This window comes from Aptenodytes patagonicus, chromosome 5, assembly GCF_965638725.1.
Source record: "Aptenodytes patagonicus chromosome 5, bAptPat1.pri.cur, whole genome shotgun sequence".
Lineage (NCBI taxonomy): Eukaryota > Metazoa > Chordata > Aves > Sphenisciformes > Spheniscidae > Aptenodytes > Aptenodytes patagonicus.
The window spans coordinates 53,332,715-53,360,102 of NC_134953.1; the positions used below are offsets into that span (position 1 = coordinate 53,332,715).

General features: G+C 52.5%; 1 protein-coding gene across 1 annotated transcript in view; it reads left to right on the forward strand.

The window, feature by feature from the left end:
* TMEM121 (transmembrane protein 121) overlaps window positions 1-25,932 on the forward strand; it is a 37,565-nt gene extending 11,633 nt beyond the window's left edge. The window contains exon 2 of the mRNA XM_076338201.1: window positions 23,942-25,932. Coding sequence (XP_076194316.1) covers window positions 24,593-25,531 — 939 coding nt within the window. The 5' untranslated portion in view covers window positions 23,942-24,592 and the 3' untranslated portion in view covers window positions 25,532-25,932. The remainder of the gene's footprint in view (window positions 1-23,941) is intronic.
* Window positions 25,933-27,388: the final 1,456 nt, after the last annotated feature.

The window sequence follows — 27,388 nt, forward strand, 5'->3', positions numbered from 1 at the left end:
ATCAGCAAGTACAAATGCAAATCCCACCAGTAGCTTCTACTGGTCTTCTGCATCATGCTGTCTGGTTTAATATAAAGTGTCTGCAAGCCGTCGCTGGGCAGGAATTCATTGTCAGCCAGCTGTCAAGCTTAATTGGGTTGTCCTGTAAAATATCTTGCATATAAGTAAATCAAAAAGAGTGGGGCCCATAAAAGGGCCAGCGTGTGGCACATTCATGTTATTTATAGGCTTCTCTGTGGTGCTCATCACCATGGCAGCTATGAAGGTCGATGCTGACAGTTGTAAAGAAATGCCATGTATGTTTTAAAAAAAACACGTGTATGAAATAAAGCAGGGTTATGCGTTCTGGTGGAGCTGGGAGGCAAGGGTGCGGTGTCCTGCAGGGAGCCCCTGGCCCCATGATGGCGGGAGGGGTGCAGAAGGGCACGTGGCAGGTGATAGCGGGTCTGTGGGTTGAGGACTTCTGGGGTTGTAGAGCCCAGAGCCCTGGTGCCCCGGGTGCAGCATCCTGCCATCTCCTTGGAAAAGTTGGGAATAAAACCTGACTCCTATTCTCTGTGTCCTCTGCGCCGGGGCTGGCCCAAAGCTCCATCCTTCCTTCTTCCAGCCTGAGTTTATTCATAGCCAGTTTATCCTCATTTGTTCTTGTGATAGCACTGTCCTTTGGCTTAAATAGCTCTACTCCCTCGCTGGTGCTTATGGCCCTGCTGCGTTTGGCAGTGCTGATCCAGCCTTGCCAGGCCGGTGAGCGGGGTTCGTGCAGGGTGTGCACCCCATGCAGCATGGCATGGCATGGCACGGCACAGTGGCTCAGCAACCCCAGCCAGGTGCATTCCTGGGCTGGCTGGGGCTGCCAACAGCCCCTGCTGAAGTTGAGGCCAAAGGGCCCAAAAGAGATCCCTTCATCCAGTTTCTCATCTTCAGGATGGAGCCCTCATTTACCAGCCTGTTTTTCATACCTTTCTGTTTAATTAAGCTGAAGCCAGTGGTGATTGCTCACTCCAAGCTTACGTTCTACAGCTGGCTTTTTTATAATGCTCTTTCTACTTAAAAAGCAAACAAAAGCAGCATCTCCTCGTGTTGGTTCTGTAATTGGCAGGTAAAAAGCCTGCTCCAGCCACATCCAAGCAGAATCAGTTTGAGCATCTGCACCTCAGTCTCTGCCTGGAAAGGAGCCTCTTGCAAAACGGTATGAGTCCCAGCAGTATTGCTGTCTCCAGCAGCATTGCTCCAAAATGACTCCTAGGGAGGTGTATAGCAAACCCTCAATGTGGTCCTTTTATTCTAAAACTACCTGGTCTCTCAGCTGGCGCTGGTGATCCTGATTCCTCCGTATAGCTGGTCAGGCTCTTTCAGTGGATACATCTCCATCGTCTTGCTTGCATCAGGTTGTTTCTTTCCCTCGGGGTGTCACAGCTCAGCCTTGACCCTAGAAACCCAGGACTTTTAAGCCAGTCTTTCATGGATCTCTCTCTCCCTGGGAGAAAAGCTTTCTAGAAACCCAAATTTTCCTTCTCCTTAGCTAGCTGTGGCTTTTCCATCTTTTGTCAGGAGTTTTTTCTCTAAGGGCTGGCAGAGGTCTCTTGAAGAGGGCTGTTTCTCAGCAGTGTCCCTGGTGCATGCAGTGCCTTTCCTGTCATCCTTGCTCCTCTGCAGCAGAAACCAAACCGTGCCTGTTTTCCCCTCACATGGGGATAAGCAGGTGCTTCTTCCCCTTCTGTTCGTGCCTCCTCTCCTTGCTCTCCGCGGGCAGCCTTAGCTCCCTGGCCCCCGTTGGTGATGGGCCTTTTGTTTCCATGAAGTAAATCCCATATCCCCATGACAGCCACCCCGTGGGCTCAGGTAACTGCTCCCAGCCCTGCACCCGAGCTGCAGGGAGGACGCATTCCTCACCATGTCAGGAAAGCCCCAGGGGACATATAAGTCATTATTAAAATCACTCTTTCTGCCTGTTGATGGTAACCATATTTCTATTCCTGCAGGAGCATGGTGGTTCACACGTATATGTTTGTAAGCATTCAATTTATGCTTTCTTAATAACAGTAAAGTGCCTTTGCCAGAGGCATTTGGTTAAAGAGTTGAAGTAAATAAACACACTGGGAATTTTTCTGGGGAAAGGGAAGTCATGGGCTGTCTTGGAGCTTATACAACTGCTCCACTAGCATTTACTGCCCTGTCGCCTACTGTTAGTCCCATGGACACGATGGGTCCTGCTCTTAGAAATGAGCCCATTTCTAATGGGCTAGTGGGTAATGCATGCTAGGCAGCTGGTGCAATGCTTTCTCTGGCTCCTACAACTCCATTCAAGACCTCTTCTTGCAGAGTAAATACATAGGGTCTCTTTTTGCTCTAAGACTTACATACTTCTTAAGTTTTCTGCAGCGGAAAAAAGATTGCAAGGCAATTCAGCTTGCTAGCTAGGTCATGAATCCATGTATATGTTATGAATGGCAACGTTATACATGTGCCCTGGGCTTTACCCAATCATATCAAGCAGTAATACAAGTCAGCATGAAAATAAATCTTAATACCAACAGCCCTACTTGAAGCAAATACTTATTTTACATGAAACCTAATTTTAGAACGTCAAGGCTGTAGCCGATCCACTTTGTCTCACCATGACTTAGCATAATGACATACATATAGATATGCATATATGTATTAAAAAAATATATATATTTGTAAACACGTTCTTTTTTTCCCCATTTTTTTGCTGAATGTTAGTGGCCCAAGAGCCAGCACTTGCTCTCTTGGCAGGGAATCTCTCTGCACGCTAGCAATTCTTCTCTTCCTTGCCTGGGCACAGGGAAAGCAGCGCGGGTGCCCAGCTCTGCCATTTTAACATGCAGTTAGCATGTTAACGTTTCTTTGGGCAGCAGCAGCTGGGAAGTGCCACAGCATGGCTTTAACGCTGGCTTCTAGCATTGCTGGGATCAACACACCGCCCTGGGTAAAACAAAACGCTGACGGGCATCAGGCCCTGAGGATGCTGGCAGGGGATGCTGCCTGCAGCCCTGCCTCCCTCGCCTTGCTGCAGCTGGCCTCTGCTGTAGTGATCTCAGCTCTAGCAAAACAGCAGCGTCAAAATGCGCTGTAGCGTGGGATTAAACAGTTTGCATGCCCTTTGTCTGATACCCACAGAGAGCGTTCGGGGAATGCCAGAGGTTTCGAGGGAGTGCCCTGAGGGAGTTGGGATGTGCTCAGATTTTCAAGTGCTCTGGAAAAAGTAGCAGAGAGCTTTGCTTTTCAGCAAAAAAAAGTACTTTTCAGCATTACGCTTTCCTGCGTCCTCCCTGTGCTGAGTGTCTGAGTTCATTTATGCAGCTATATTAACTTTCAGTTCACCTTTCAGTGTTGTTTCCTTCCCCTGCACACTTTTTCCTATGCACAGCCCAGCCTCCTCCAACAGGGTTGGATTTACAGGAAGGGTTTGGATTCGCAGTGGTGGGGCAATGGTGTCTGGAGAAACCCGTCTTGTTACTCGCTGACCACGCAGTGATTCACGTAGCAGTCTGTGCCAGCCAGGTCCGGGGAGGGTCCCCAGGGACACCCCACAGACCAGGACCATGCTAGGGCTCACACAGCCGCTCCTCGTGATGCTTCTGCCTGCCTGGGTCCTTCGGGGCTCCACGCAGCATCAGGGAGGCTGGGGTGCAGGGCTGTGGTTGCATTAAGAGCCTCGCAATCTCACCGCCTGGGAAGGCAGCGGGCTATCATGCGGTTGCAGGAGGTTTTTGGCTTGCCTTAGAAGCCAGTGTGAAGCGTCTAGCACTGGTGGCTAGAGAACAAGGCTCTACATGTGAGCCAAGCGAGTCTTGCAGGCTTAAGAGCCAAAAAGCAAAGCGAAAGGCATGGCTTCAGATTCCTTTTTAAAGTATTGCCATGATCGTGAAGCCATTCATGAAAAATCTGTCGTGGGAGGCCCAAATGCTTGGGACCAGCTGCCGGTGCTTGTGTGAGGCTACATCGCAGTGTGGAGCAGCTCTGAAGAAGCAAAAGCCCATGCAAATGTTTAGGGGTGTGCGGATCCCTAGAAGCTGCGGGGAAGGGGCTGTGCTGGGTGGCTGCTCTCCTGGTGAAGGGGAAAGGTCTGCCAGAGCCACCCACAAAGGAACAGAGAGGTGCTGCCACCCTGGGAAGGTGCAGTCCTACCTAACTGCTGGAGGAGCAGAACAGGTACAGGAGATTAAATGACCTGCTGCTTTCTGCTTATTAAAAGAAAATGGTGTTTCCTGGCAGCACTACAGATCTGACATCTTGATCCATTGAAACGCTCTCAAAATATATATCAGGAGGAAGTGATCAAAGCCCCTGGTGCGGGGAGAGGTTCTCCTCCCGCCCCGCAGTGCCTTCTCCACAGGTGGGAGAGCCCCAGTACCCCACAGTGGGGTGGATGAGGATGGGGGCTCCCACCGCGACACTGGTTTGTGGGGAGGTTTGACTTGGTGATGCATTGCTGAGCCCATTGCTTCTGGCTCAGCCCAAGCAGATCTGGAAGGAGAAACTGACTGTGATTTAAAGATGTCAGAATCAGGAAATCCATCATGTCCCTTGCTAATCTGCTGCTGTGATTAATTACCCTCACCATTAACTGTGCATTACAAATATACACCTTACTTCTAACCGAAATTAGTCCCTGGGCATGGCTGCGTGGTGTGATGATGCATGGAGGAGCATGCAGGAGCTGAGTGGCAGCTGGGCAGCACAGGCTGCAGGCATGGACACCCACTGCCACACATGTGCGGCCACTGCCAGCACCCACGGGCCAGGAACAAGGGGGATAGGAGTTCCCATGACGGACACCCCCAGAGTGGCTCTGTGAGGGGGATGGGACCCCCCGCTGAAGGGCTCAGGGATGTTGCAGGGGTGCTGGGGTCTGTGGAGGGAGCAGGAGGGGGACAAGGGATGGCACCCTGCCCCTCGTGGGAGCATCCTCAGGACCTGCTCGCAGAGTGGTACATCACGTACCTGTCCCCTTCCCACACAGAAGGATCTTCCAGCAAATGCGCAGGAAGAGCCTTGCTCTGGCTCTGAACTAAATTGTGCAGTAAATTAAGCCTGATCTGCATGAAATTTCCTCTGCACGTATGTTCTAGGGTGAACCTGGGAACAGGTTTTATCCAAATTCTCCTGTCTTTTGTCTTTAATTTAAAAAGTTAGAATCTCCTGTAATTGCTTCTGTGCTCATAGAGAATTGGGGAATACTAAGAAACCCTCCGGTGGCTAATTGAATGCCTTATAAATGTTCCGACTGTAAGCAAAGTTCTCTGTCTTACATTATAAAGATATTTAGGTCCAATTCTGTGCTAGGGTGATAATTTTATGAGGGATTTTCATATCTTTTGGATGCAATATGAAATGGATCATTACCTTTTTTTACACTTAATTGCTTTTATCATCCGGAAATATTCAGCATTTAATGATAATAAAGCACTTGTGCTAAGGAGGCCAAACACCATATACATTATTGTCTCATGGTGCTATAGCGCACAACTCCTTGGTACTGCATTTCTGTGTGCCATCCTCTCACCTTGGCAGAGGGGGTTGCTGAGGCCAGGAGAGCAGCACCTCACCCCAAATCGCCCTTTGGCCAGGAGGGAAGAGCACTTTGATCTCCAGAGGCGCAGACCAGAGCCCCACAAAATTGGGAAATTTTCTCAGTTTCCCTAGCATCCATGTTTCCTGGCTTCCCAGTGCCTTCCCTGTGGCAGCCAGCACACGGAGGATGCTTCTGCAGCAGCTCGGGACAAGGTGGCCGAGCTCCCTGGTGCAGGCACTGCTGCATCCCGCTGCTGGGCTCAAAGAGGGGACAGGGGCGGTCTGCCTTGCTCCAGCCCATGGCAGGCACAGAGTTTCTTTTGAATCGGCTGGATTGCCTTGAACAAAGGAAATTTGCTGCTCTTCGGGCAGCCAGGTTGCCTGCCCGGCTGGGACCTCTCTGCTGGCTTTGCTCCTCGGAGGCAGGGATTCAGACCCAGGTATAGGTGTTTGCTTACTGTGTTGCCCATAGCTTTCCAAGAATGCATTTTTTGATTGCCTTCTACAGCTTTTAATTAAGCACTCGCATAATTTATTAATTATTTATTAACTCTTTAAAGATGCTGCAAGCCCATTGCAGACATCAGCGGAGTCCTACTGATGCTTATAAGCTCATCAGCAGACATTGTAATTGATGGCTATAAGCAATCTGCTGACCTGTTGGGCCCTGCAACAATTGATTAACTATTCATTAAAACATCTAGAAATCATTTATGAACCTTTTATAAACTATTTATAAGTGAGCAGGGACAGATTTATTCATTACTATTCATGGGCTTACAATGGAGGGACGAAGGGAGCCCTGAGCTGAGGCTCCAGGCAGCAGTACGTCCGCAAGAAACATGCCCAGTGTTACAAGAAAGCCTTCATCGCTCCATCCATTTTCCCAAATTACACTGGCATCCTACTAGCCCAGGGGATCAAGTTTCCTGATGGATGTGGGTCGTTCTCCCAAGGATCAGAAATGACACAGAATGGAGAATTTTCTGCTATTTTGCAGAGTCAGGTAGTTTAGCTAAGTAGGGGCTGGCAAGAATCCAGTGGCAGCTCTTTAATACACTGTTGGGCTAAACTTAGAGAAGAGGATGAGCAGGCTTGTGTGTTGCTTTGCTTCTAGCAGGATAGGATTAAATTACCCATCCCATTTTCCTTCGTATTAGTATGCAGGGGTATAGAGAGCCAAAGGCAGCCGCTGCCAGCAAAACCCTGTCAGCTGCTGCGCGCTCTGAGGCGGTGAGCTGATTCCTGGTTAAATTGGGGATGGAGCGTGAGGCTCAGGTTCAGGGCTTGCATCTGAACATGACCCAAGCATGGATTGTTTAGTTTTTTGTTTGTTTGTTTTTTTCCAACTGGATGAATTTCCAAATGGATAATGAAAAAGCCAAATCTGTTTTCTACTTTCAGTGTGGTAGGGGAGGGGAAAGTGGCATGGCCTTGCTCAGCTTAGACTTCGTGAGTCTTTTCCATGTTACTGATATGTAGCATTTGTACCAAAAAATGGAGACTTTCCCAGGGATTTTCCCTGGTAAGCACTGCCCAAAATGAGTAATGCTGTTTCTCACTGCAGAGTCCCATAACACTTAGTGCCGCTATGGATTATCTCCAGCCCACGGAAATGTGTATCGCTTGACACTGAGGAGCCTCCTCATCTCTGGGAGCTCACCATCACCAAACAGAAGTTGCAGATATAAACTCACCATGTGTTGACAGAAGAAATGACGCCTGTAATGGGATCTTAGCATCTACTATCACTTCTAACAGTCCATCTATAGTCTCACCTGCAGCAGATGCTGTCTAGCAAGACCCGGGGATAAGTGATGACATCCTAGGAGCTGGTGTTCGGCATAGCGTGTCTATCAGCTAGCAGAAAGGGGACAGATGTGCCCTGTGTTTATTGTAGGAGGTTTGTTCTTCCCTTCCTCCTTATCTGCATTGTTTTCTTACTGAAGATGCTGAGCCGAGCACTGTAGGCCAAACCATGTACGAACTGGAGGGATGACTCCTTGCTCAGCAGAGAAGGAGATCCCAGCATTAGCGGCAATCTGACAGTGGCAGATTTGTATGGCAACAAATGGTTAGTTGTGTTTCAAGACCTTGTTTAAGTTTACATGTGCATAAATATACCCCTTCTGTAATTTACTCAGTGGAAAGCTGTGTATAGTTATTATTTAGTTGTAAACTGAACTAATTCAGGATTTGCACTGGATGTGCCCTAATCAGTTTAAAGCTGACCTGAGGTCAAATTAGCGGAAGCCTGAATCTAGCTGTGCTCTCCCAGTCCTGCCATTGCTCAGGGCCAGAGACTTACGAGGTGTCCTGCAGGATGTAGCTCACACAAACAGTCCGGCGTTGCGCAGAATAGCACTTGGATTTCAGCTCGGAGGAAAGAAAAGCCAGCTCTCTGCAATCTCTCCTACAAGTACACTTGAGCTATTTTGGAGTACAGCACAAAGAAATCGGCTTTCAATGGGAAGGGAACACAAAGATGCACCCAAAAAGCCATGGACAGCTCAGTATTCACGTACAAGACACTCAAATCAGCATACTCCTCATCCAGCTCCATCCCAGGACCAGGGGAGGTTTGGAGGACCCGCCGCCCCAGCTGGGAAGCAGGGCTGAGCACCACAGGGGGGTTGCATCCCTGCAGCTCACACTGCGAGCTGGAGCTGCCCTTATTTCTGGAGGCCAAAGAAGTACAGGAAGCGGGGAGCATGTCCTGCCCGGGCCAGCTCGCTCCCTGCCTGCTGCAGGACATCAGGGTTTAGCCATGAGGTTAGAAACACCCGACTGTCACTACGGGCAAGACGGCCAGCCACCAGCCCCAGCATGTCACACTGGAGCAGGGTGATGGCTGTGACACACAGAGGAGGCTGGGAAGAGGGATTTGGAAACAAGGGAGGTTCAGGGAAGGGCTGTGGGGCTCCCAAGGCAGGAAGAAACCCCCAGAAATTGAGCTGAAGCAAAATGCTGGGGGAAACAGCCCAAAGAGCATCTCTCAGAAGCAGGGATACATCCCCGCTGGCCAAGAGCTCCTCTGAGACATCCCCGCCCTTGGCCAGCACTCATCAGGGAGAGCAGCAGAGCAGGACAGAGCTAATAGTGCTAATGGCTGTACCCGGGGAAGGAAGTACAAGTGTCACAGTATCAGCCAAGAGCAGCTCAGGAGACCAGTCCCTCCTTTGGCAGGAGCCTGCAGTTGAGCAAGCAGAAAACTCAAGCAATACACTCATCAGGAGGGGGTCAGGGTTCTATAGGACATGGCACAAGGTGAAAGGAGAGTCCCACCATCCCCGTGTCCTATAGGGTTGTGCTGGTGGCAGGCACTGCTTGGCTGGGGAGCTGGGCAGTGGGACAGCTCCATCCCAAAAGCACAGCTCCCCTTAGCAGGGCATCAGGCCCCAGCCATAGTGGGGAAGGCAGCTCCTCCAACACCACAAAAGGGAGCACCATCACCCCCAGACCAGCGTGCCCTCGCAGTGTGCAGCAGGAGCAAACACAGCCCAGGCCTAGCTGCTTGCAGCAGCATTTGCATTTTGCACTCACTTGGTTCACCAAAGCCTGAAATAGCAGAAATCCTGTTGAAATCAGCCCCCAGGGTACTAGAGATGTTCTATGCCTAGAGAGAGCAGAGAGCTACTACTCTTTCCTCTAGAAGAGCTCAGCTGCGGTGGCTTTTATGCCTGAAAGCCATTCCCCAGCTGCACAGACCCAGGTCCTTAGTGCCTCTTGTTTTCAGGGTGGGAACACTTTGCAGCTGGTTTTGCAGTGAGCTAAGTCTTTGCCTGGTGCCTGCTGTCCCGCTCCCTTGCACCCTGCCTCAAAGCCCACTCCGCCAGGGCAAGGGGGGCCAGGCAGGCACCGGGCGAGGACTAGGGGGTGCGAGGACCCCCCTTTCAATTGCACATTCCTGCTGCACCCCTCCAAAAACAGAAATCCGTGGTTTTCCATCCAACATTTGGCCTCTGTGCTCTCACCCAGCCTCTCCGGGCTGCCTCTGCCCAGAGAGCAGAGACATGCGACATGGGGACATCCCTGCAGGCAGGAGCGTGGTGGTGGCTACAAGGTGTGGGCTTCACGGTGCTGCTGTGGCAGATGTTAGCTACCTGATTACACAGGAATTAACTACCCAGAGTGGGAGACAGCTCGTGTCATGCAAATATGTAAATACAGGAAAGCGTAATGCACGGGGCCACGGAGCAGACAAGCACCGCTGGAGTTGTGGTGGCAGAGGGTGTCCCTGGTCTCCCTGCGCTGGGAGGTGGGCTGCCAGGAATCCTAATGAGAAATGGCTGCCTAACGAGGCAAATCAGGCAGGAGGGGGGGCTGCGGTCACAGGGGACCCTGTGGGAGGGTGGTGGTGTGCCCAGCTGGAGGGTGGCAAAGGGTAAGGCTGAGCAAGGATGGGAGAGGGAAAATGGTTGTGCAAAAATCAGTGCGAAGTGTTCACGTGGTGCTTAGGGAGGTCAGGAGGGCCTCCAGAAGCAGGTTTCAGAATGCAAATTAAAATAAAAGCTGATTGCAAGTGCACCCACTGTGCCTCTGCAGCCCAGTGGGCTTTCTGCCAGCTCAGCAGTGACCCAGGCTGCAGCAACCCCCCAGTCTCCCCCCTTTCTTAGCAGGTCTTCATCATCGCCCGTTTTGTACAGGAGGGATGCCTGTGTGTTGCTCTACAAACACTGATTTTCCCATGCCTCTTACAGTTGAAAATTCAGTGAGAAATACCTGCCAGAAAGAGGCATTTGCCACATTTCACATGTTTTCTCTGAAAAACTGGGAAATTTCTGATCTGTTCCACACTTTACTGCCACTTCCCCAGGGATGAGCTTCCCTCCTGCAGGAGGAGAGGGGGCAAAGGTTGGTGATGGCTCTGTGGCCATTAACAGATAGAAAGAGGTTTTATTGCTCTTTCCTTTGTCTGACATTAGTTGGGAATGAGGTTTGAATCCTCTTCCCCTGGAACTGTGTTTTCTAGCAAACCACACAATGTGGTGTTTATCTTCTTTATTGTTCCTGAAAAGTCCATCTTTGCTACTTTAAAGTCAATCTAAAGTTAGCAGCAGAGGGAAGGGGAGGAGGAGGAGAAGGGTAAAATAACCCCAGAGAGAAAGGACATCTTTCTGGGGCTGAACAAAGCATCTCAGGTTGACCCCTAACCACTCTTTGCAGTTTTTTATTTTGCTCAAAAACCCAAGTGAAAATAATTAAGTGGTGGTCAAACAGAAATAATTTATATTGGGTTTTCAGCCTGTCTGCTGGACCAAAACTAACTTGTCATCCAGACACCCCTAACAGAGACGTGGCCCCGAGGAGAGCTGCTCTCCCTGCCTTGCCCTGGGGATGCCCCACATTCCACCCACGCTCCCCTGCCTCCATCCTCCCCAGCAGGGTGCCCGGCTCTGCAGCTGCCACAATTTTTGGGTGCCTGGGGACTGCGTAGCATGGGGAGAGCCGCATGCCTGGGCATGGCAAGCCTGGAAGTGATGCACGATGGTAACTCATGGCTGTGACTGTGTGAGGTCAATGTTGTGATGTGGAGCTGCTTAATGTAGTCACCACAACGGGCTGATGCAGCTGTTCCTGCATCCCGTTGCAAGATGTGGCGTTAGCTGCTGTGCGTTTGCTTGGCTGTGATCAGCAGAAGAGAGCTTTCCATATGCATTTTGATTTAAAATGTGAAAAAAGAGAATGAAAAATTAGTCTGAGCACAGTTAGAAAGAAACAACTTAAAAAGTTGACAACGTGGGGCAAGTCTCCCTTTTTAAAAGGTATTTCTAAATTAGCCACTTTGGGCCAGTCTCCATCTCTTATCCTCTGAATATCCCTTGTCCCTCCCATTTCACAGGGGGGAGAAAAACAGCAGCTCCCCACTCCTAAACAGCATCTTTCAGCAGCTGGCTAAGATGCAAAATGGATTAGCTTTGCCTCACAGCTCTGTACGCAACAATTTCAGGCTTGCACAGAAGTTGCATAGCCTTTCCAAGCAAAACATTTCCCATGAAGTCCCTTCTGGGGATACCAGGAGATAGAAACGAGACTCTGGGGGAGCAGCATGCTAGAGATTGGGGAGTGGAGAACACCAGCCAGATGGGATATCTGCCGTCGCAGACAAAGCTAGCACCCAGCTCGGGCAGGGCACTCTTTCCTATCATCAGGAATGAGGAGGCAAGGAGTCAGCCCGGAGCCTGGCAGGGACCCTGGTGCTGGCAGCCCGGATCCAGGGCTGAGGAGGTGGGGAGAGACCTCGGGTGAGCACCTCCTCCATCCCCAGGCACCTGCCGTTGCGGGGATGGGGGTGTTGGAGGGACGGGTGGCAGGTCCTAGCCTGCAGCCAGCTGGCCCGTGGGACAGCACTGACACTCTCAGACAGGGGTTACTTAAGTCCTAGCAATGTGTAAGGGCAAGGCAGGCACTGCCTCCAGGGATGCTGCGTCCAAGCACTTCAGCCTGCTTTCTTCCCTTGTCCAAGCACAGGCTTTTAAGCCTGCCAGCCTTCCCTTCTCCAGGGGACCTGACCTGGCCACACCACTCCTGGCAGGAGCTAAATTGCTCTTTTTATGGTAGGAATTAGCTCCCATTGCCTACTCTGGTTGCACTGTCCTATGCACGGCATGGCTGGGAAGAGGGTGCAATGCAAACCCCATGGATGCATTGGCTGGGAGGCAGCCTTGGAGAGCATGGGAGGCAGCCTCTGCCCTCCACCGCCAGGCAAGTGACGGCCTCAGCCCGAGGGCGTTTAATGCCAGCACAGATGTCAGCAGCACAGGCCACATGGACTCAGCAAGTCATTTTGTGGCCAAAGCACATTCATCGTGCACCCTCCCCTCCTTCCCTCCCTCCACAGAGATACGTGAAGAGCAAGAGCCTGCTTTTGAGGTTGGAAGTCAGGTTTAGAATTTTAATGATATCCTGTATCCCACAGCCTTTCATCTGGGGAGAAACTGCTCTAAATGACCCATTTTTCTTAGTATAATGATAATCATTACCAAGAGGAAAATGAGCACTGAAGCTGGGGACAAATGCAGGCACAGAGTAGATGGGGTGGCTGATTTTGACTGGCAAAACACTACATGGAGAAATAAACCTTTTGTACTTAGAAGAAATGTAAAGATGTCTTTAAACATGCATGTAAATTTGTAACAAATAAGTCACCGTGGCTTGAAACGGGAAGCAAGAGAGAGCAGCCATAAATATTTTATCTCCTTGGCAATGAGCTCCAGCACAGCAAATTGTCACATCCTCCTGGAGGAGAGGATGCCTGCTAGCGCTGTTGGACGGGGAAGCCGCAGCATCTCCCGATTTCTGTGCAGCCTCCGTGCCGAGAGCCCTCCTTGCCTGGGACCTAGCAGCAAGGAGCCTGGGAGCTTCCCCACTACCGCAGTCGGGGCTCCTGCCCCTGCCCGCTCGCCCTCCCTGGCTCACAGCGCTCCATGGGCTGGCATGACATGTCAGTCCTTCTGAGCACGAGTCCTTCTGAGCACGGATCCTCAACAAGGATCGATGACTTGGATATTTTTTTTCTTTTTTTTATGAAGAGTTTTTTTGCAGGAGGGAAAGAATTTCCTTAGCAAAGAAAGCCTGAAGAACCAACAGCTCATGCAAACTAACAGCTCAATCCAAACTGCACGATGAGGTGCTGCCTAATCTGCAGCTCAAACCCCTGCGGGGGCACCTCGTGGGTGTTTTGGCTGGGCCACTGGTGGTCTGAGCTGCACGAGGCGTACGAAAGTGTCCCCGACTGGCTGACACCGCAGGACGGATGCAAAGGAGAGGGTACCAGAGATCCTGAGCAAGATATACAGGTTGTTACTTCAAATACCCCCACACATGCTTGCCCTGGCCATGCCGACCCCTTCCCAGCTGGTGCCCATGCAAGGGGCTGCGGCGGTTCCCAGCATGTCTCGGGTCTGGCCCCCCGGGCGGCTTGGAACATCGCTGTGTTGCTGCCTGGGAGGCGGGTAGAGGACCTTTGGGAGGGCAGTGCTGTGGAAACACAAATCCCTCCCACTGGAAGCTGTGCAGTAGTTCATTAGCAGCGTGTGACACAGCATGGGTGATCCTCTTTGTAAAGATGATGAGACCAGAAGCCTTTGTCAGACACGCTCCTGGAAAATCAGGTCAGGGCATTTGCAGCCCTGGCTCTGTGAGCCTCCAGGCTCTGCTGAAATGTGACCCTGCAGCCACCCGGGGCCAGGGACCAGAAGACGCTCCATGGAGCAGAGCCACCTTCCTGCCCCTGTGCTTCCAGTGCTGGAGCAAATCTGGGGAACTAGGCTTGGCCACGACTCTCCATGTGACCTTGGAAAGCCTTTGCCTTTAGAGCAGGAGTCAAAGCCCAGGTGCTCGCTGGAGATGGCGTTAGGCTGAGTGCTGCAGGTTGCCAAGTGCTGCATGAGGGTATAAGCAGGAGGTGCTGTGGAGAGTCGTCCTCGAGATGAAATACAAGGCACCTCATTTAGTGCCCAGACTTCAGTCTAGAAGTTGTCAGCTGCTTCTGACCGTGGTGTTCAAGCATCTAAATAATTCAATTAGGTGTGACCCAAGGAAAACCTATAAACATATAATTGATTGGGAGGGCGAGGTCTGATCCTAGGTAATTGCTGTCTTCTGGAGTAGCCTGCAGCAGCCCCTCGGCCTGGCTCATATGCCAAGGATGAGGCTGGTTAGGTCTGTGAGTGATATAAGAAGTCTGGTCTCTGGATGCTGGAATTGAATTGGACACCAGCAAGACAGATTTTATTAGATTTATTAGATGGCTCGTAGAAGGAAAGCTGGAAACCAGAGGAAGAGAAATGTCTCCCTGGCGACCTCTGGGCTGGCATTATTTTTCTTGCACTGCGTTGAGATGGGTGCAACGTTCATCTCCCAAGCAATGTCAGAGCAGCAGATGCCAGCGTTGCCCCCAGCCCAGAGGCTGGGGCACGCACAAGATGGGGAGGGTGACCCTGAGCTTGGTGTCTCTGTGGAAGGCCAACCACATCTGCTTGCTGTCCTCCTGAGCCTAACAAGCACCACAACCCACTGGCACACCATCCTGCAGGACGCCTGTCCCAGGAGGACCCAGCAGTGGTGTGGACTTAAATGATGGAAAGCAAATGTAAGGCAGAGTCTACTGAGGCCCAGCTCCACAGCACCACCAAGCCCTACCATGACTCAACTGTGATTTAAGACCAGACAAGTTAATAGTTGTCTGCTAGAGGATGTGTCAGCGGGAGTTCTCATCCTGCTAAGATTTCATGATGACCAGCGGTGAGCTGTTGCCACCAATAATTAACATTGGACCAGCCTTGCCAAAATAAAATCAAGTGTATGGCAAGGCAAAGGTCCCTTGATTTTGCAAGTCACCCACTGGTTCTCTCTTGCTTGCTGTCCCTGCATTACCGAGGTTTGAGGTGAGCTTTCTGGTACTTGAACTCAGCAAGAACACATGACATTCTTGGTGAAGTTTTACTGGGGTACACCCAAGCCCTGCTGCCTGCTCACAAGTCACTTCACTGGGGAACAAAAATAGCTGAGATGCCTTCTCAGCTCATGATGAACTGGCTCAGCTGCAAACGCAACAGGCTGAGCAGCTCCATGACTGTTCTTGGGGGAGCCTGATGCCCCATGCAGGGCAGATGGGTGCCTTAGACCTGGGTGAGCAGCAGCATGCCAGGTGTCACCAGAAGATGAGACCTGTTGTCACAGGCAAGTCTCCTCTGATGTGCAGATGGAGGAATAAACCCTGTGGGAGCCAGCCAGGCATTGTCAGCGACACCATCTTGAGGTGGTTTGGGAGAACAGGCAGCAGCAAGATTACCCCAGGGATTAACTGGATCCCCCCCATCTCTGCCACTAGTTCACACAGCAGCTGAATCCTGGCATTGCAGGAGGGGAAAGAGTTTCCCAGCAAGGTTTGGAGGCAGCATTGCAGGCAGCCCGGGTGCACAGCTGGGGAGAGGGCAGCTTTGCCAGGCTCAACAGGAGCCAGCAGACACGCTCTCCTTTTATCACAGTCACTGGGCTCTGCTCCTCCATTCCACCAGAGTGGCCAACAGCTGCCTTGTGTTAATTAAGAGCAGATCACTCTTAATCAAAGGCCAAACTGATGGCGGCAGCAGCAGACTGCCCATCTCATGCTCTGCATACTGCCCAGCTCATCCCACCTCCACTAACCCTCTGCTCAGGGCAGAGAGGGAATAACAGGGGCATAATTGTTTCTCTCCAATTGCTGCCTGGCTGCAACATGCCACCACAGCCTGGCAACAGGGATGAGCCGAAGGCAGCTCCCAGGAAGGGGAGAGATGCCCCCTTGCTTTGTGTAGGAGCTGTCTCTCAGGGCTGGTAGGTGAGCGGGTTGGCCTCCAGAGGTGCCTCCCCACCTACATGATGCTGAAGCTAACTCTTTGCCTCAAGCACCCAGGCCCTCTGCTCGCCTAGGGAGACAAGGGGGAAGCTTTCTCATGGCAGCATGACACACACACAGTCATTCTCGCTGTCCTTCCACCCTAGCACAGAGCTTCCTATGGGAGCTGGCACAGTGCCTTCCAAAAGCCACTGAGTGCAGAAAGTGCTCAATACCTTCAGCATCAAGTAGCAGGGGATCTCCAGGATTGCAGTTTGAGAGTCAGACCCCTCTGTCTTCCTAGCTCTTACCTTTTGAGCTTGCCCTGGTTTATATGTGTCAGCCACTTGCTGCCCACAACCTTTCCTTGCTTTGTGTGGGTGAGCAACAAGGTTAAGAGGATAGGCCCCTCAGCTACTGCCTTTAGTCTGCCATCCTGTCTGGCCCAGGCCAGAGAAACCAGCAGGTGCCTCTCTGCCCAGGTCTCGAAGAAAAGAGCCTGCAAGCCAGCCCCTCATCCCTTCAGCCATCTACTGCAGAATCATCCCTGCCTAAACCCTGTCTCAGGTAGGTAGGAGATGTCTGCAGAGCTCAGATTCATCTTCCCTAGGAGGTTTCTAGAGTTCTGCCCCAGAGACCTCAACAGCCCCCTCCTCTGCAAGCATATTTTTAGCATTAGGAAACTCCCAGTGCTCTCCTATTTATAGCTTCACACACCAGCTTCCATTTTCTGTTAATTAGCTCACTCCCCCTCAATCATGCCTAGATGAGACTAGGGGCAGCCAGAGCTGCTTGGCACTAAGGCACCTGATGCTGCCAGAGCAGTGCTGAGAGCACTCTGGTGTGTTGGGTGAGGGCACTGGGAGCATTGCTCCCAGGAAAATTTGTGCCTCCCTGCCAGCACCCAGGAGAGTGAGGACAAGGACCAGCAAGAGCAGGGAGCTTTTCCATCCTCCACCTATGGGGTTTTCCAGCAGGCAGTGGGGGAAAGCATCCCTGTGAGGACTGTGCACTGGTTCTGTATTTTCCTTTCCCCCAATACTGATAATGTGAGGTTATTTGAGGACCTAGCAGTGATTCACACACAAAAGTACAGCCTCAAGCTACTGAAATCGGGTCCAAGTTTTACGCTCCTGGCCTGGCTTAGTCCTGGTGTTTGCATTTATGCCTATTTGCAGCACAGAGAAAATCAAAGCTCTGAGCTTTGCTTGCAAGTGTGACTTGGTGACCAGTCTGGTTAGGTCTATCTGTCTAGGAAGGTACCAGCAGAAGTCGAAGTTGGTGGTGTATTGCTGTATTTTAGTTAGATCAGCTGTGCAATGCAAGTTGCAGGTGCACTGCCAACCCTGCGGTGCCTGGGGGAAGAGGGCTTCTGTGCACCGAGTGCCCGGTCACTTGCATGACATGCTTCACCCCCAGCACAAGGATGGCACAGCTCCTTCAGCTGAAAGCAAAATATTTTCCCAGGCAGGGGACAGGTCCTGCTTGGGGAGCTGGCACTGTCACCAGTGACCTGGCTAGGGGACCAGTGACGGTGTTGGTTATATCTACTGATGGCACACTGTGGGGTGGGCTGGGAGCATGTTGGAAGAAACACTTAAAATCCAACAGTGCCTCGAAAAAGTGGAGAAACAGCCTGGAAAACAAAAAAAGAGTATAGTTGGGTCAAATTCCCCTGGCAGGGGCAAGTCGTATCACCGCTGGGAGAGCCAATGTTGGGCACAGTGCTTGCAGGAGTGCCGGGGCTGGAGGGGAGCTGGGAGGGCAGGGAGGACAGGGGCACGGGGAAGATGCTGATGAACTTTGGCAGAGGAGCAGGTCCCTGTGGATGGGGCACGTCCAGGAGGACCCCCGAGGTAGCAGAGAGAGGAAAAGCCCCAGGACTAGTGTGGAAAGCTCTGCTGAGGTGTGCACGAAGGGTGCAGGGAGCCCACCATAGGGGGAAGAGGATGGGGACACCACTGTAAGCAGGACTTGCACGCCATGGGCACTGAGCTCCATGTGCATCTCCCACAGTGGCAAATGCACACACAACCAGACAGAGCCCTGCTTTTTATGCCCAAACCAACAAACGGTGGGGGATTTTGACACTTAAATCTGGGGTTTGGTCCAGATCAGAATGAAATCTTGCAAATCCACCCAACTTGGAAATGCCAAGCAATTCCTCTAAAGGAGCAGCATGTTTTGCTGGGAAAATGGTAAATTGTTTTGGTAGTGTCAAAACATAGTAGTATAATTTAACGTTTCAATTTTTAAATGAATCATTTACCTTCTCTAAACACTATGTTTAAACACCCAAAGTATCTGAAAAGCCTTTTTTTTTTTGACACGTCTGTCAAATATCATCAAACTCAGCATGTTTGTGAATGGGGAGATGCTCCCAGCAGCTCCAGCCAGCTGCATCGTCAGGGGAGCCCTGGCCAGGACGGCTGCAGGGGACAGGGCTGCGAACACAAAAGGCCATCCATCCCACGCAGGGCTCTGCTTTGGGCAAGCAGCAGTTCCCCACCCCATCACAAAAATGATGTGATTGAAAGGGTGGTTTTATTTTTTTTCTACTCAGGCAACAGGTCTGATACTTTCTGCTCAGGTTTCTTTTTGGGAAAACGGGGAGAAATGAACCCCCCGAGGGAATCAAGGGATTTGCAGCGTGAGAGCGCAGTGGATGCGCTCACTGGTCTAAGCAGGAGCTGGTTTCGTCTGCCAGCCCTGCTGCACTGTTTAATTTGGGCAGGTTCTGGGAACAGTTTACAGCTCTTTCCCCATTTTGCTGTGCCTACATGGTAAATTATCTGTAATCATTAGCAAGTGGGCTGTTTCCTCCTCAGACAAAATTAGTGGGCAGGGTCCGGAAAAATCTTCCTCAATCTCATTTCCTTCACAGGATGCACTTGAGATGCCGGTACTGCCTCAGAGGAGGCAGGGCACAGCCGCTGCCCAGAAGCAACCTTCCGCATTCCCTAGTGTACAAGCATCCCCCCCTCCATCAGTCCCCAGGGACTGTCCTGAGGGGACAGGTGAAATCCCAGCCTGCAGGTCAGTGAGGCTGAATGAGACACCCACCGGCACCGATTTTCAGCAAAGTGAGGCAGGAAAATGCAATGGCATGGGGACGACATGATTTATAGTTCCTCAGTCAGAGGAGAATATGGTCTCCCTGTAAACCCCATCCTTACACGGTGCACAGAGCTTGCGAATAATTCAATGAGTCACAAAAAGCATAAGCAATTAACAGCTGCTTCCCAGCCCTGACCTCTGAAGTATAGCCGGCTGCCAGTGACTGATGCCATCGCCCGGGTGGCTCTGCCGCAACTGGCTTTTAGTCCCTGCAAAAGGTGGCTGTGCCCATCGCCCTGTCCTGCCCCACACTGGGGACAGTGCTGTGACCCAGCGCAGGGCATGGTGGGGTGGACACTGCCAGCCGGGGAGGGGGCGCGCGTGGGAAAGGCCTTTGTGGAGCAGCGGCTCTTCAGAGGGCTGAAGGACAAAGTGAAGGGGAGCTTTGGATTTACACCCAGGAAAGCTGGAATAAATCAAAGCAATTAAAGTGCAAATGAAGCTTTAAGCAATGTGGCATCCTAACTACCTGGGAAGCGCGTTGTGTATACTTTTGCCTCGCTCGCTCCCTCTTTTATTTATAGACAGAATTCAAATCGCTTAAATAATTTCAACTAATTTGCCAGGTAGAGCTGGGGTTCGGGAAGCACCTGCTGGCATTAATGAGGCTGTATTTTGACAGTGGCTCCACAAGCCGTCCAGGCTTGCCCGCGGCCGCATGCTCCCCAGACCTAGCAGACGGGTTTGTGCGGGTTCACGGGGATGCTGGCGGCTCCCTGCACCCGCACAGCTCTCAGGTGTGGTGCCTGGTGCCATCCCAGGTGACGCCGGGCACGGGCAGCGAGTGGAGGTGGGAGGGGATGCAGGAAGGCACTGGTGATGGGTGGCTGCGGGTTGCAGACACTGATAACGGCAGAGCTAGCGGTAATTAATCACACCGCAACAAGCCACCGGCGTCATGGTGGAAAGCACAGTTTAATTTTCTTCCAAACTGCCTGGGCTGATGGTGAAGCAAGGCTGTGACCACACGTCTTCGGGTAACCACAGGTGATTTATAGCAGCCGGGAGGGCTGGGAAAACAGGTACAAGACCAAGAAATAACTCCACAGCCAGAGCAGAGGCACCAGAGTAACAAGGGCAGGGGCTGGCTGCACCTCTGCTGCCCGTTTTCCCTCAGTGCCAGAGGAAGCAGGGCAGAGATGCACTTCAGTTTGGGTTTGGACACACCTGCAGGACCCCCAAGTCTCTCCAGGAAATCACAGCCCCCCCACATTCCCACCTCAGCCTCTCCTGCCCTGCAGGGACACTGGGAAGGGGCAGGCTGTGCTGGGAAATGGGGTGTCACCAAGCAAGCCCCTGTGCCCTGCCTGCCCCGGAGATGGAGGGGGGACACACTGTCCCCATGCCGTGCTGCGAGTCTTCACTGGTGCGGCTGGACAGTGCCTTTGGGCTGCGTCTCACCAGTTGATCGCAAGCTGCTGTGGGTGTTACCGAGTGCACTTGCTCGCTCCAATGCAAGCGACGTAGCTGTTTGCGTAGAATAGTGGTAGAGGAGAAATGTGATTATGGATTGAATTTTGTCCCGGTAAGGAGGCCCATAGTTGCCAAGACTGACACATCGCTGCAATACCTGCTCGTGGGAGACCTGGCACTGAGCAGGATGCAAAGGCTGCTAGATCCCTTCCCATAGGAAGCTGCCAGCCTGGCTCACTGGCATCCATAACACTCCAAGCTTATTACGTTCAGGTGGGCTGCCTTTTATTTGCAAGAATTCCTGCAGGAAGAAAAATTTTGTGAATGCTTATCTAAACAAATATTTGCCTCAGATATGCTCTTGTGTCTATCTGACATGCTCATTTTCTTGTTTATCCAGCACGTTTCTCAAGAGGTTTCTGAACGTACTGTCAAATGCAGTCATTTAAAAATTATGAATCAGGATTTCCGAGAGTAATGGTTGTTTAAGAACTACCTGCTTTTTTTAATAGTCCTCCGAGGAGAGTTTTATGTGTCCCCTCCCTGGTAGGATGGTCACACATCACTCAAGCGGGCAAGCTCTGCTCCACGGATAGGCAGAGACCTCTGTATTTTCATATAGCACCAGGGCTAGAAGAGGCGGGAAAAATACCAGCTATTGCACAGCTAGAAAATAAGAAGAAGAGCTTGCACCGCAGCAAATGCTTGGAAACTATTTGCAAAAGGCAAGAGAGGTGCTCACCCTGGGTAATAGAGGATTTAGCTTGAGAGAAAGCAGCACTTGAGCCCTGTGATTCAGCTCAGCCCCGCGATCCCCTTCCTTCACTCTGAAAGGTCACTGTAACAAATGAACATGTTTATCAAACCCATCCCAAGCTGCTGCGAATCATTCGGGAGCGGACAGGAGGGAATAATCCACCATTTGAGCATGCTTTTTGCTGAAAACAATCTGCTCAGCACCAGTGGTGAAAGACTCATTTGCTGGTGTTGTAATCACCATGAATTAATATCGTCCGGTGCCCTGGGTATTCACCGAGAGGCAGGGTAGGGTTTTTCTATGTGCTTTCATGTAGGCATGAGGATAGCTTGGGCTGGGAGCGTGTGCCATCCCCCGGCTTCCCAGACCACATGTGTAACGCACAGGGGCAGAGGGCGTGATTTACCAGCAAGCTGCTTCCTAACCTTAACGTGCTGTGATGCACCCATTGCCCTTTAAATAACCGCTGTCTTTTGAAGGCATACATACTTAAGGGGGAAAGAAAAAAACGACCGTTCCCTCCTGAAAGACCTAATTTATCTGGAATTATCCATCCGCGGCTATAAATCCCCTGTAAAACTTGGCACGAGTTTAAAAGCAGTTACAGCAATGACTGTATATTTTTGTCTGAAACCTCAAGAAAGAACAAATTGACGCACTAAACGGCAGACACGGCATCGCAGAGAGCCGCGGTGGTGAGAGCAGGGCTACAGTGAGTGCCTTGCCTGGGAAGCACAGTTTAGGGGTACTCATGAATCCCCCTGGGCTCTTTGGTTTCTTTCTGAGCAGTTTCTGCCTGAGAAATGATTTTAACGTGCCAGTTTTCCCAGCTGTGCACGAGTCTAGCAGTGGGCTCGGAAGAGCAATGTGTGGGTCCTGGCTGGGGCAGCAGTTTTTAAGTCCCCTGCTAACGTTTGCTGAGCACCACGTCCTCGCCTGCCTTGTCCTTTGGGAACCAGGGCACAGGTACGTGGATCCTTGGTGTCCACCTACTCAGGCACACGTTGGGGCTGGCTCTGACTCATCTGGCTTCCCACTTTTTCTTCTTTGTTCTTCTTCTCTCCCTGAAGCAGGAGAGAATCCAGCTTTTATTTAAATGAGGCCCCATAAACATAAGCAGCTGCAATACACTTCCCTGTACAAAGTAGGGCAGGTTTTTAATGGCTTACACTTCCTTAGACTTGGCTTCTTCCCCTCAGCCTCCACCTCTGCCTCTCTCCCGAAAAGATGAGAGAGCCCAGGTTTTCGCATGTTCTTGTTAAGCTAGCCGGTGGGGAGCAGAAGCAGTGCCACTGAGTCCTGGGCAGGCTCCAGTGCCGAGTCCCTCCGACAGCTCCCAGGGCTCTCCCTGGGTCCTGGTCCCCCTCCTGCAAGCAGGGATGCCCCCTGGCCCCAAGAGAAAGGCAGCCAAACTGCATGCATGTGTGGGGTTCGGCTCAGCACCTTTGCAGCCCTCCAAATCCAGGTCTAGGCTCAGCCTAACCCCAGTGGGCTGGGTAAGGAGTGCTTGCAGACCCCAGCAGCCTGGCTGCGTCACCCCGGAGATGTTATCTCCAGGGCTGTCATTTCCACCGAAGCTTGTGCAGGTGCACAGTGCTGAGGGCTGGCAAAGCGCGGGTTGCATGAGGGACAGGGATCCACAGGCAGACGCGGCCGTGGTGGCCAGGCTCCACAGGATGAGATGGGGTCATCTGTAGGGGGGTCTGTGGGGTCAAGCACTTTCCTCCCAGGGAGTTCCTACACACGTAGGGCTTGCTGTCACACAGTGTGTGATAGGCACATCTGCCTGTGATCGTTATGTATCATCTTCTTCACTCTGTGTAAGCAGTTTGGATAGTGCTCTTGAGTGCACGGGAAACTACTCACTTCCCAGGAGTGCGGTCCCTGCGCAGAAAAGATTAACAAATGAATTACGCAAGCGCAGCACTGTGAGGAGGAGCTGTGGCCATGAGCAGCTGAGCCAGTCTAGAAAGCTGCTGGGACCTCATGCCGCCCCCAGGACAGCTTTGCTACCCCCTCCCCTGCCATGCCACACCCAAGCCCCACGTGCCAGCCCTAACCTTACCCCTACTCAAGGAGGGACGTGCCCTACACTCTACGAGCTGCTTTACCCCCTGCCCTGCTGCAGCCGTGGGTAGGGGTCTGGCAGCCTGCCGTGCCGAGCACCTCCTCACACCCTGTCAGGCGGCTGCTCAAGTGGTAAGAAAAAAACCCAGAGCCCTCTCCGGAGAGCTCGCCTTTATTTATTCCTCACCAGAAGCTGAGCATTCCCCTTCTCAGTAACTGGTAAAACCCCAAGGCCATAATTTAGCCGAACCTCCCCTCAAGGCTGGGACCTCCGTAGAGCACGTGGGTCCCTCTCCCCACTGCAGCTGGGACACAGCCCGGCTGGGACACCTGGAGCTGGGGGTGCCACGGCCCCAGTGGGACTTTGCAGTGTTACGGGGCACTCATGGTTCTGCCTGTCTCCACCTGGGTTGTGCTCCTGCTTTTTCTGCAGGAGCACCCAGGGCTTGAGCTTGCTGAGGAGTTTTGGACAGAGAGTGCCTGTGTAAGGACAGCACGCCGTGTTTCCATGCAGGACACCCTAGGCTGTGTTCGTCCTCAATAAAAAGCTCTTCTGCATTAAGACACATACAGGGCACGGTGGTGGGTGCCACGGTGATGGGACAGTACCTGGCCGGAGCCTGGCTCATGCTGCGGTGTGGTGGGAGCTGAGGGGGGCTGTTGTCCTTGCCGTCTCATAGCCAGCACGTGGAGGGACCCTAACGCTCATTCTCTGCTATCTTTTTCAGGGATGGAGGGATGCGTGTACAGCTGGGAGCAGCAGGAGCATGGCACAGCCCCGCGGGGATAGGTGTGAAGGTGATTCCCCGTGAGGACACAGCGGGACCCCCCCAGACCCTGAGGAGCGTGGGGTCTCACTAGGAAGAGGAGAGCTCCCCTTCCTTCCCTGCCGGCCAGGTCTGCCTGCTGCCCAGTTGCCTACCGTGTTTCCAGAGATCTGTACCAGGATTTGGGGCTCGGAGCCCAGAGGTGCATTAGTGCCATAGGATTGCTGGGGACCCTGACAACGATGGGGGACCTGCCACAGAGGAGGGACATCCCTCGAGGAGGCCCTGCACCTCTGTGAGCCCTGGCTACTGGTGGCAGAGGCTGCCTGGGGCTGGGCTGCTCAGCCAGCCCGGGGCTGGGGGCAGAGCTGCGGTGCTTGCAGGGCACAGCCAGTGAAGGGCGAAGAGCTGGGGACAGGGTCTGCAGGGGCAGCCCAGAGCCCCGGGAGAGCGGGGCTGCCAGCTGAGCCGCTGCTCCTCTGGGGACCTCTTCCTGGGACTGGGGGACGGAGCAGCCCTTGGTCCCTGGGCTTGCCACAGATGTCCCCCTGTGCCCCACCGGCAGGACTGCTCCCCTAGTGCCAGTGCGGAGGGAGGGCCGCTCGTCTCACCATGGTGCTGCCACCGCCTGACAAGCGCCATGTCTGTCTGACCACTATCGTCATCATGACCAGCATGGCCTTCATGGACGCCTACCTGGTGGAGCAGAACCAGGGACCCCGCAAGATCGGCGTCTGCATCATTGTGCTGGTGGGAGACATCTGCTTCCTCATCGTGCTGCGCTACGTTGCAGTGTGGGTGGGAGCGGAGGTGAAGACAGCCAAGAGGGGCTACGCCATGATCCTGTGGTTCCTCTACATCTTCGTGCTGGAGATCAAGCTGTACTTCATCTTTCAGAATTACAAAGCGGACAAGAAGAACCTGGAGACAGTGGCCAGGAAAGCCCTGACCCTGCTCCTCTCCATCTGCGTGCCGGGGCTGTACCTGGTGCTGGTGGCCTTGGACAGCATGGAGTACATACGGACCTTTCGGAAGAAAGAGGACTTGCGGGGGCGCCTCTTCTGGGTGGCCCTCGACCTGCTGGATATCTTGGACATTCAGGCCAACCTGTGGGAGCCACACAGGACCGGCCTGCCCATCTGGGCAGAGGGGCTCATGTTCTTCTACTGCTACATACTCCTCCTGATCCTGCCTTGCGTGTCCCTCAGTGAGATCAGCATGCAAGGGGAGCACATTGCCCCACAAAAAATGATGCTCTACCCCGTCCTCAGCCTGGTCACTATTAACATTGTCACCATCTTCATCCGGGCCATCAACATGGTCTTGTTCCAGGACAGCAGGGTCTCCACCATCTTTATCGGCAAGAATATCATCGCGATCGCCACCAAGGCATGCACCTTCCTTGAGTACAAGCGGCAGGTGAAGGAGTTCCCCCAGAATGCCATTGCCCTGGAGCTCCAGCAGAACTCCCTCTCCCACAACCAGACCATCCACAGCGCACAGGGCATCCCCCACGAGCTGTCACCCACCAGCGAGATCCTCGACACATGAGGGATCACCCCCAGCCGAGTGTTGGTTCAGATAGCCCCGTACTGAGTGGAGGAAGGATGCTGCTCTCTTGCTGCGCGGGGCGAGCGCGATGGACAAATCCCGGCAGCGAGGGCTTTTCTAGGCACAAAACACCAACCATGTTTTAATTGAGCTATGGAGTGTCCCCTAGATGTCTTCATCTCAGGTATAACCCTAGGAGTCCTCCAGACAAACCAAATGAACTTGCAAAGGACCTGAACCAGCTAACCCTCTCTCTCCCTCCCGCCACCTTCTCCCCTCCTGAGCAAAGACCACTAAGGTTGCAATGTCCCTTTTTACTCCTCAAGCACCTCACCTTTACTCCAAGCCTGGAACGAAGATTTTGTTACCGGAGACCTTTTTATGGAGTGGGGACAGGGGCATAGGTGTACGGGTTGGGGGGGAGGGTGGGATGTTTGAACCAGTAAACCCTGTGATCATAGATGTCTTTTATCTCCAATGGTTGTGTTTACAGTTTCCTATTTATAATGGCTCCCGGGGGCTCCTGGGCTGCCCCGGGGGCCAGTGTCCTTATGGTCAGTGGCAGGCAAGAGCAGCAAGCCCTGTGGTAGGGAGCGGGGCTGGGGGCTGGCATGGCTCCCCTGCCCTGGGACGAGGGGGACTGCGCCTCCACCAGTTCACTACGCCGACTCTGCTGGGAGCAATATTTGACAAGCTAAAGCTAATCTAATGCTGGTGTTTTATGTGTTTCATTCACTCCAAACAACTCAGCACAATATTTCTACTTTTAGAAGGGTCTCTCTCTCTCTCCCTGCCGTTGCAAGACTCCCTGCCTGCAGCAGCCGGTGCAGCCGCCCTGGCCCCGCCGGCACTGCTGCAGGCAGGCACGGGCACCCAGGAGGGCTTAGTAATAAGGGTGGCGACAATGCATTTCACTCTGTCATCGAGCGTTTATAAAGAGGGCTGCTTTCCACAGCTACTATATTTTTAAAATAAAATATTGAAAAAAAAAAAAAAAAAAAAAAAAAGCTGGGAAGGACATGCTGCCCTGGACAGGCAGCTGGGCTTGGGTGTGGGCACGGGTCTCCTCCGCCGGCGTGCGCGGTGGCGAGGGGCTCGGCTGGCCGCGGGCAGCAGGGCGGGAGGCAAGGGCCAGCCGAACAATAAAAGCCCCGTGAGAGCAATGGCTTCTGGTGGTCTCTTTTCTGCCAGCGTGGGGACGGAGGGGGACAGCTCAGGGGGCAGCTCCCACATGGCCCAAATCACTTGTCTCGTCCTTGTCTATATCCAGCTCCCCTGGACCCCCAAGTGCCGTCCCGAGGTGCTGTGCCCTGCACTCGTCGAGCGGTGGGCGCAGAAAGCAAATAAATCATTTTTCCAGCTGAGAGGGTTCCCCAGGGGTTGGGCACCTCTCAGCTGCCTTCAACTGGGGGAAGGCACAAGGGAGACAAGCAAAAAAGCTGCATGTCAAACACACTGAAACGGGATATTTTTGCTTTTTTCTAAACCAAACATTTCATTTTGAGGAGACAGGAATAAATGCCTGATGCTGTTTACATTTCTCTTCCACATTTTGTCCTGGCTCTGCTTATCGAATTTGACCTGAATCCACAAATCATTTTAGTCCCATCTTTTCAGCCAATCATGATCTGTCCAGAACATTTCACCCAGCCCTGATCCAGCCTTCCAAATTTAGGACCAGCCAATCACAGCCCTGCTTGGCCACCCTGTCACCCAGGGATGACTTTGTGGGGTGGGTTCTCTACCGGGAATAAATCTGCTGAGAAATAAAATGGTATCTTTGCCAACAAAAGTGAGTTTGCAATAAATTTAGCCGACTGAAAAAGTTTCTTCCTCCTTTCCCTCAGAGAACATGAG